Below are 10,587 nucleotides of genomic sequence, written 5' to 3' on the forward strand. Positions count from 1 at the left end.
AGGAGTGGACTAGATGACCTTCAAAGGTCCTTTCCAACCCAGACCGTTCTATGATTCTGCTTAGATTGGATCAGCTGCCTCACTCAGATGGCTAACCTGAAAGGTACGGTTTTGATGTGTCCCTACAGATTTCTTTTAACGCCTTCTCTTGGCAGGCAAGACTGTTTAAAAAAAGCCTTAAGGGATCCTCATGCCCTTTTTTTTTCAGAAACCAAGGAAATAATCAGTTGCATTGAGAGCGACACACAGCATATGCAAAAAAATACTCCCCAGATGCTGTTTGACAGAATTGTGTCAAACGTTTTGTCTGCTGCTGGCACTGCAGGGCAACAGGCAGGTTCACTTATCTTCATGAGGTGCATCGAAATCCTTTCCTGGATGTCCATGACCGATTCTTCCTGGTCAGTCAACAGGAAATCAGCACTCCGGTGCTTTGCTGTTTGCTGAACGGAAAGATGAGGGCTCTAGTTTCTTGGCATCACGGCTGCCTCACAGTGAGAGGAGTAGCTGTGTGTCACGCTAGTCCTGCTCCTCGCCCATGTGATGTATGTTCCTGCTGTATGTGTGTTTCGTGCTCAAACAGTAGTTCTTCAGTTGTGGATAGTTGGGAGCTGTGCAGATGCCCAAGGGATCAGATCTGCTAATGTTCACTCACGCTTCCCCGCCCCCTTCCTTTCATAACTTGTGATCGCAGAGCCATGAAAGTATGTGAGTCCCTCCCCCGGCGCAGACCGATCCCACCCAGCATATGATCGGGGCTCCATGTCAGCCGGGGCAGGCGGCACCGGCTTTCAGCGCAGCGCGTAACCGGAGCCATGACCTTAACGAAAGAGGGTTTCCACCAGGCTTCCGTGGCGGCCACGGGCGACATGGACAGCACCAGAGAGAAGGAAGCCCTGCTGCAAACTGTGACGAGGACTGGAGCGGTGGTGCCCAGGAAGCGAGCGGTGGGAAGGCTGGTCATGCACAGCATGGCCATGTTCGGCCGGGAGTTCTGCTATGCCGTGGAGGCCGCCTTCGTCACGCCGGTGCTGCTCAGTGTAGGGCTGCCCAAGAACCTCTACAGCCTGGTGTGGCTCATCAGCCCCATCCTGGGCTTCGTGCTGCAGCCCGTGGTAGGTTCAGCCAGTGATCACTGCACCTGTAGCTGGGGCAGGAGGAGACCTTACATTCTAGGTCTGGGCATCATAATGCTGTTAGGCATGGCTTTGTACCTCAATGGGGACGTGATGATCTCAGGTGAGTGAGGGGGATACGCTGCGCTGACAGACAAAACTCATCCTAGCCTTTTGAGTCGGAAAGAAAAGAGGGGTTCCTTTTACCCCTCTTAAAATGGGGTGTTGCGTTACTCGGCCTCACTGAAGGAGCTGGGGAACGCTGAAATCTTCGTGCACGGTCGATACTAACGCTGCATGTTACGCTTCCTGTACAGGGTGTTCTGTAGCTTCTGCATGTGGTGACAGTGTTCTGTCCTGGTGGGGTTCCCTGATCAGTTCATACCAGTAAAGCACTGCTCAGGCCCAGAGAAGATTTTACAAGTTAAAATCTACCTTGTTAAGTTAAACGAGTGATGCTGTTTGTGTGATGTAATGCATATCTGAACCGACTATCTGTTAAACCCTATTTTAGATGGATCAGCATTCAAAATACCTATCTGTAATTATTGCAGCACTGGTTTGACTCAAGACTGTGTTATATTCGTGAATAATAGAAACCTGTAACTCCTTGGAAACCGTATTGCACCTGGAATGTGCAAAATTGCATAGGAGTGACATCCCTAGATCCTGTTATATTTCAGCTTGAGATGTAACATCTCAAAGTCTGGATGGGAAGTTGTTGCTGTCACTGTACCTTGGCAAAGGGGGGAGGTGTGTTTTTACGGATTGATTTATTCTCCCTTCCTGGATATCATTCATGTTGAATATACTCGTATTCCTTTGGCCCAAAAGAGGTGTTAGTCCACTCTGGATTACCTAAACCAACATAAGGGTGGGACAAATAGAACGAAACAAGAAAGTACTACAAAATGCATGCGTGTTAGGCTACCAGAGCATGCCTTGGAGGTGCAAAGGGGTAGATGAAGCCTACCGAAGTCACCTGCTCGTGACCATGGAGACCGTAGTACCCTGAGCTGGTGCTGACGAAAGGCCGTAAGTCAACCTAGCACAGCTCAGCACTTCAGACTCGGGTTGCCCTGCTTCTCTGCTCTGATTCTGGTATCACTGCTCTCTCCTGAATAACAGAGCACTGGTTAGATTGGGAGGTATCAGGAAAGATAAAATGTGGTTTTGCAGAACATGGCACTGTTGCTGTCAGAATGAGGGTGTTTTTCTTTTTGTAGCTTTCATCGTTGACAGACAAAATCAGCGGACGTGGGCAATAGTCATTACCATGCTGGGAGTAGTGCTTTTTGATTTTGCAGCTGATTTTATTGATGGCCCCATCAAAGCATATTTATTTGATGTCTGCTCTCATCAGGATAAAGAGAAGGGTCTGCATTACCACGCCCTCTTTACAGGTACTCAGATCCCTTTCTTCCTACCTCTCCAAGGAGGGGAAGGTAATTGCATGGATTTTATTCTTACTGTGTTTCTAATCTTGAATGAACTGATCATCTGATCCCGCGCTTCAGTCACGAGTCTTTTGTTGCTGGGTTTTCACTACTCCAGAGAACAGCAACTTGTGATTGCTGCTACAAGAATTCTGCTGCAGAAGGCTGCAGGCACACAAACTTACAGCAACATAGCCATGATTTAAGTAAGAGCAATTAATTATTTTAAAAAGTGAAGTAGTGTTTATTCAGCTTGTTCTGATTTTTTTTTTCCCCCCAAGTTTTTGGTGAAGAAAAAATTAAGGGATGTAACTTGTTTCCTTGCCATAGCACATAAAAATAACATTTTTGACTCGGTGTGTGGCATAGAGCAAAAGCCAGACAGACCAATGTAGTTGGTTTGCATCCTTCAGCAGCACTCCGGTATGTGCTGCCCTCCCGTACAGAAGTAGGAGTTCTTTGTCAAATGCAGAACTCCACAATTTCCACAAAGTAAGTTCGAGTGGTTTAGTCCAGGCATTGCAAACGAAGAGTGAGCCTCATTTGCCTCTACACGTTTGAGACGTTGCTGAGTTACAGAAGCAAAGCTGTGCCACGTGAGCCGGTGCTGAGGAAATGCGCAGGGAAGACACAGAAGGCCGTGTACATGTAACGTGCTTCAGCCGTGCCTGCGGGCAGTCACTCTGAAAGGACCAGGCAGAAAGCAGGCTAGATGAGAAGTCGTGCTGTCTGTGCTGATGTAAATTTTTGTGGCTAATGAGCTGTACCAAGAGCAGTGGCACATAGTTTCGGTGGCAGTGACTCGAGGTGAGGAGGGAGGTGTAGTAGCTATTGGCAGCAGGCTGATTTTGGACGTACAAAATAGCTGTCTCCAGGAACACAGATTGTGAGCGAACCTTAAAGCCACATGGGAGTGAAATCAGTATTATCCATCAGAAACTGACAGATAAAATGTTTTACAATCAGTGTTTGGGCAGAGAGGAGAGTGAGTGTTTATGTGTATTCTTGCCTTCAGCAGAACTCTGGTTGCAATTTTTTCCTTGGATGGTACCGAAAATCCATGATTTCAAATTTAGAGCTGCAGATCTAGCTGATTCATTTGTGTATTGAGCTGTGAGAAGGGATGTGGGACAAACCACATCAAGTAAGACAGGAACAGATTGCATTGTTTGATCTAGCACCCTGTGCCCTCTCTGGCAAGATCATTGGGTGTCTTAACCCTTCCTGACAGGTAATTACGCAGCCTGTTCCTGAAATCCTTCCTTGACAGGCAAGGGTTCTGCAGCCCCCCAAGGCAGTCTGTTCCAGCACTTCACTGGCCTGGTGGCTAGACAGTGCTCCCCAAACCTAATCTTAATATCCACTCCCCACAATTTACATTTGTCATTCCTTGCTCTATCCCTATTGGACACAGACAGCAACCTTCCCATTTCTTTTCTAGCTTCTGGTTTAGATATTGGCTTATTTTGTTTCCCCTATTCAGTTCCCTCTTTTTATACTAAATATCTCCAAGATTTTGCCCTCCGGTTTGCGTTCAGTTTAAGGTTCGAACGTGAAACCCGATAGCTTTGCAGTTACGAAGCTTATGACCACTGAGACAAACAGAAGGAAGAGTGCCCACATCCAACACGCAGCGTTCCGGTACCAGGATTACTTTTTGTCCAAGCTGTATGCAATGGCGACCTCAGACGTCGAACATTCCCTCTGTCCAAACATTTACTGTAGATTTTCTTCAAAAAGGTATTAACAGTTGAATACAGTCCCCTGCAAAACGCAGTAGGACACAGTGAAGGAGAGCCGTAGGCAGACCCAAGAGGGGAAAAAGTACAGAAACCTGGAAGGAAATCAAGGTCCTGTGTTTGTAGGTGTAGCAAACGTAGATCCTGTTACTTCTGCTATTATTTTTAGAGAGAATGGTTCTGCCACACATTGACCACAGTTCCCCTGCTCTGAAGAGCAGAAATACTTCCAAGTCCTTCAGGTGCCTCTATCCTGCTTGACTCCCACGTCCCGCAGAGCCGACGGGTTCACAGGGTGTCAGAGCTCTACAAAGCTGCTTCCCCTACCAGACCTCTGTGCTGCGTGTAACAGTGTGCACCCTCCTGTGCTTCTGGGACTGTGTGCACCAATAACAAAAAGAATGAATTAAAAAAAGGACTGAACTCTGGTTTTATTAACTTCAAGACACAAGGTAGCATTTTCATTTTACCTTTTATTGTAACTTTTCTGAGAAAATCAGTAAATGTAATTACACTTGTATTTGATCCTTTCTGTTTTCTTTACCAAGTGGTGAGGCACTTGGATTTTGATAACTGCAAAACAATGCTTTTGGGTTTATTTCCTTTTTTTTTTTTTTTTAATTTCACTTGGAGACTATTCCTGTTTAAATTCAGTTATATAAAATGCATTTTACAAAGTCAAAATTATAGATAGTCTTGATATAATTAAAAATATGGGGTTTTGTTCTGTGAAGTTTTTTTAAAAAACAGTTTCGTTTTCAGGAAGTTTCAGTAGAATTTTATGCTGTATTACTGTTTCAAAGAAACTAATGCCTCAAAGAGTCAAGAAAAGAGTTGGAGGCCCATATTCAGGCAGTTTTTGGAGACATCTGTGCACCAGAGCTGAAGAGATTTTTCAAGAGTTGTTTTGGTAACTGCTCATCTGATTGGCTCAGTATTCCTGTTTCTTGTGGTTAATATCTGTACAGTGGTTATTCAGTTATTTCTATAGCGAATCACATGTTGAGGGTATTGTGTACTGTTTATTTTATCAGTGACAGTCGGTCTTTTTCTACTTCTTTCTCCCCCCCGTAGGCTTGGGAGGAGCCCTGGGTTATCTGACAGGTGCTATGGATTGGGGTCAGACTGTACTAGGATATACCTTGGCATCGGAATTCCAGGTGATTTTCTTCTTCGCAGCCTTGGTTTTTGTAATCTGCCTTACCATACATCTACGCAGTATTCCCGAAATCCCACTCAGATACGAAAATGAAGAGTCAAAGTTCTTGTTGGAAGTGACTGAATCCTATAAATACAGCTCCATAGAGGAGGAAATCAGGAACGGTTACTTAAAGTCAACATGTACTGAAATAAAGGCCGCAGCTAACCCAGAGGAATGTGTGGTTACGTCGTGTACGGAGGTAAGTGCAGAGATGGTTTTGTAACCCACCTTGTTCCCTCCTTGGAGACCCTGTAATTAGCTGATGCTGACTATTTGGACTGGAGCCCTTTCACACACAAAGAAGAAGAGCCCTTCACTAGGATGCAGGGTCAGTAGAGAGCCTGCCTGCTCCTCTCTTTTTTTATTTATAATGTATTTCCAGCAAAAGGGATGAGATGGGCCAGTCCTGATGCTTTGAACAATTGGCAGGGATGAGGGAGAACCCTCTGTGTCAGTTTCCTATTATCCTCCTCATCGTCAGGAGGATATACTTGTCTTTTAGTGCTGACGGAATGAACATCACCCTGGGGACAGGGACTGCAGACCATCAGTGTCTGATACAAATCTGTAACTCCCATGGAAGTCCACCCACGCACACATGTAGTACCATGTTTGTTCCCTGGACGGATAAACAGTCCCGTTAGGCTGCTGCCTAGCATTTCGTTGAGGATTTATTGACAGTACTGATGTGTTTAAAATCGCTGTTCCTGCAACAATGCTACCTCGCTACTGGAGTTTTAGTTTTATTTTAAAGTGATGTTGTAGCTGTGTCTTTGGCAGAGCTTTGAGGTGGGAGAGAATACCGAGTACTTTCAAATCATCACTGTTATTTGGTTTTCTCCTGCATTTTTATGAAAGACTGCTTCAGCCTAAGGCAACTAGGAAAAGGTGAATCTGCCTGAAAAATATCAGGAGAGCACATTTCCAGAATGGTCTTGGGAAAAGATAATCGTTTTTCCTGTTTTGTTGGTGACTTCAGGTGCTAGGAATCCTCCCTGTGCTCTCATGGTACCCTAGGTAAGCAAGGGCCGATGTATATGTTTGGCTCCTAGTATAACAATAAGTGATGAAACAGTTGCTTGTTGTTTTAATTTGACTTCCGGTCTCTTGGTGTTTTGTATATCTATTCCTGATACAGGTCTTGATAAATCAGGTAAAACCACTGGGAATGTGCAGGTGGTTATAAGCTAGAAACCTAGACTCAGGTTTAAGCTACAAATGAAAGGGTTTTATTATCTTTTACTATTTTTCATCCGTGTTGTAACAGCACTTGGCATTCAGAACCCAAAGAACAATATTGTTACACTATATATGGCACGAAAGTAGAATAAAAGAACGCTGCCTGATGAGAATGCCAGGCAAACAGAGAGGGACAGCGAGCAGCAGTCTGCCAGGGGAATACGGCTGGCACACGGCGCTGCCGTCCCCGTGTCCCCACCATAGATCAGCTTGGGCAGCCAGCATCCTGCGCCAGCACTGTTCACCCCAAGCACCCCACAGACTGTTGGAGATGCTGGGTGTCCCTGACTGCTTGGCCCATATCGGTGCCGAAGGAAGGAAGGTAAATGAAGACGAGAGAGCGGATGCAGTGAAAGCAAGGGGAGCAGGCTATGGATTGGGGTCGCCTCAACCTTGTCAAGAGCTAACGGCACCGAATTAGTAACACCTGGCACCCGTGGAAAAGCCCCGGTGTCCAGTGTGGGCAGGTTTGTGCTGCTGCCTGCAGATCCTCCCCGTATTTGTAGCTGGACAGCCTGTCAGAGGCTCGCGAGGCTTTGATCTGTCTCATGCTTCTTTGATGTGCCTGGGCATGTATAAATTCTAGACACTCACTGCCGTAATGGTCTGTCTCTTGTGGCACATGTTCTCTGAGTTCATTCATTACTCTAATTGCTTCCTTGAAGAAATGGTTTGGCTTCCTGTTTTTCTGTGCTCTTTTTTTGCTGCAGGCATCATGGCCTTATATCTTCTAAATTAAGGACTGTGCTCTTAGTTGCTAATAGCTGCCCATGATTATTAATGAGATTTGACCTGTTACAGTATGAACAGACATCCAAAATGATTCGTCTTTTGTTCTTTAATTCGGTGCCAAATTACTCGGGGTCTACTGCCATAAAACCCATGTCATATTGATTCCCCTGTATCATTATGAATCGCCTTAGGCCTTGAGCTGTCATGATTTTATGGAGAAAATGGTTGGGTACTGTGAACTTTTGAAAGATAAGGAGCTTAAATGGAGCCAAACTTCAGCACATCATTTAAATTAGTGTGGGGTTTGTGCGTTGGTGTGTCTCGAATGTGTGCATTAAACATTTCCGTTTCCACTTCCACTCTCTTAATATCTAAACAGAAAGCAAACATTTCTATCTAGCTGTCAAATTATTGTCTATAATTACACCAGTGCCCTTTGTAGTTCCCTGACCTTATCTTTACACTTTGAATGAAAAGGCTGTTTTAAAGAACTGTGTGGAAGAGTTGGCCAAATGAAATAAGGCAAGTCAAATGATACTAATTGTCCTTGAAAGAACACTAATGAGACAATGCAGATCTTTGTTTCTTTGTTTGTGTTGGGATGGGTTTTTTTGGGGGGTTGTTGTTTTTTTTTTTTTTTTTTTTTTTTTTTTTATAATCGTAGAAAAATAGGCTTACCCCATTAAAAAGAGACAGTGATGCCAAGACAAATTCCAAGGGATTTGGAAAATATGCAGTGCAAGGTGAAAGTCAGCAACTTGAATTTTGGCATTCCTATGAGGATTAAGAACCTCCCACTGAAGGAAAGTATTTTCCAACTTTATATGTGGTGATTATTTGTAGAGTAGCTCGCAGCATAACCTTGTTCAAAGGAAAGCAGAATTGTGGGAAGTAAGTAGAACATTGAAGTAAATAAAAAATGTCATTATCTTATGGCAAATTGAGGACAAAATCAGCTTTCCAGTACCGAACGTAACTTTTATAGTTCGTCCACATTTCAAACCGCACAGCTTCCCTTACCATCTCTCCCAACACTGTTGCCTCCAAACATCACTGGGGAAAATTGGAAGTGCAAATCATGCACATATATAAAGCAGTGTCTATTTTTTTCTTTAAAAGCAGAGAACCATACAGGAGCTTTAAGGCAGTAAGATTTGTGTGACATCAAGCACACCTACAGTACTAAAAAAAATCAGGTGATACAAGTGATCTGATGGATGTGACTGGAAAAGAAACTGAGAGAGTGTTTGGGGGCACAGGACTCAGACAAGGAGGAGAGAAATAAGGTGGGACATTGAAGGTGGTGAGAAATTCTGGTTTTCCCCATTTGTGGGATTTGTTAACCAGCCCCAATAGCGTTTTGATTTTGAAATGAGTCATTTCTCCCATGGGATGAGGTGTTCAGGTGCTGGAGCTCACGTTCTCTGGGTGCTAGGGTTTTTAGCAGTGCTGCATGTCCTTTGATTTATCACTGTCTGTCCCTACTTCTCAGAGGGAACAACAGTACATAGTGGAAATCTTACGATACACCAGAAGAGGTGAGGTTTTCTAGGGAATTTAGCACATACAAGGGAATGGCAATGAGGTCTCAGAAGTGCTGTATTCTACAACTGACACATTTTAATTCTCAGGAAGTATTTTGAGTTTCATTTTGTTCCACAGCAGCTTTAAATCTTCAATGTAAACCTGATTGTCTCCATAAAGAAATTATTTTTGTTTCTGGGTTTGGGGGATTGTTTTGTTTTGTTTTGTTTTGTTTTAAACTCCACTGAATTTGTTTTGGCAGAAAATTTTCACTCACATATGCAAGTAAATAATAATCCTACTGATTATAACAGCAAGAAATGTTACGTCCTTGCTGATAAACCCCAGCTCTCCCAGAGTGTCTGTGAATCTTTCAGATGACTTTATTAGGCAGTGTCTCTACGAATCAAATACAAATAAACATTCAGTACCCAGGCAACCCCCCCTAGCAAAAAATAAAAACCTTTGGAACTTTAGCAATGAAAATATGCCAGGGCCTTCTTAATTTGCTCTCAGCTATTTTATTAGCCTTCAAGGCAATAATACAGTATTGTTGTTAAATACTTGCTTTTAGGATCAAAGACGGATGACCCTTAAGTCACTCTTGAAGACACTTTTAAACATGCCATCCCACTATCGCTATCTGTGTGTGAGCCACCTCTTTGGATGGATGGCTTTCCTGTCCAACATGCTCTTCTTCACGGATTTCATGGGACAGGTAAAGGCGTAAAATCCTCTTTCCTCATAGCACCTCCTCCTCCAAAAAGAAATGAGAGAGCGTTACAGTCCTGAAGAAGTGACAGTAGTGGCAGAACCGGTTGTATCTGGATGGTTCAACAAGAGTTTTGTAAAACAGCCAATAGATATCAGGCCCTTGTTCTAGGCCAGTCTGTTGGATCTTTGGGGAAAACCTTTTAGTATTTGTGTCTATGTAACTGTTCCAAAAGAAGCTCTCAGAGCTGTTCCAAACACATCCATTCTCTGCTTTGGCTTCAAAGCTGCTCTGAGGTGGGCAGATTTCCTAACTGGAGTGGTGCTGGCATTGCTTGGATGCAGCTGGACCTACCTTGGCACATGGGCTGGAGGCTGGTCACCTGCACTGGCATCAGGCTCTGCCACCCTTTGCACCCAGTGAGCCGCTGGGTACCTGAAGGCCCTCGTCTCCTTGAATTTGGCTGTCCCTGCCCTACCTCTTTAAATCTTTCCCTGAGTCCCTCTGCCAGTGATTATTTGCCTTGGTGACACCCAGTGCTCCCTTTTCCACACCATTCCCAGGCAGAAAGGCTGTATGTCCTTGCCAGTGATTCTTGACTATATGATGCTGTCTGCCTCCTTTCTTCCAGGGTACAAATATGCTCCTGGCACAAATCCTCTCATTGACAGGTCCTTTTTTCTGTGGTTTACACCTAGTGTTCCTATTTCCTTGCCTTTTTATTGTCTCTATAGCTGAGAGGCAGGATTTTTTTTTTCCCTCCAGGGTATATGAACAACTGAGAGAAAAAAATTTGCTTGCCTAGATAAGGAATTAAATAAGACAATTACTGGGTGGAAAAATGAATGTTTTGGGGTAAGCCTAAAAGGGAAAACAAAAAAATTAATTG

The 10,587-nt window shown here is 44.1% G+C and overlaps 1 protein-coding gene across 1 annotated transcript in view; it reads left to right on the plus strand.

Moving 5' to 3' along the window:
* Positions 1-815: 815 nt before the first annotated feature.
* The window catches only part of SLC45A2 (solute carrier family 45, member 2), a 14,346-nt gene continuing 4,574 nt past the window's right edge, over positions 816-10,587 (plus strand). Inside the window, exons 1-4 of the mRNA XM_010154069.1 lie at positions 816-1,239; positions 2,342-2,518; positions 5,365-5,690; positions 9,561-9,704. Coding sequence (XP_010152371.1) covers positions 816-1,239; positions 2,342-2,518; positions 5,365-5,690; positions 9,561-9,704 — 1,071 coding nt within the window. The remainder of the gene's footprint in view (positions 1,240-2,341; positions 2,519-5,364; positions 5,691-9,560; positions 9,705-10,587) is intronic.

The sequence above is a fragment of the Eurypyga helias genome, unplaced genomic scaffold, assembly GCF_000690775.1.
Source record: "Eurypyga helias isolate BGI_N326 unplaced genomic scaffold, ASM69077v1 scaffold24166, whole genome shotgun sequence".
In the NCBI taxonomy this organism is placed as follows: domain Eukaryota; kingdom Metazoa; phylum Chordata; class Aves; order Eurypygiformes; family Eurypygidae; genus Eurypyga; species Eurypyga helias.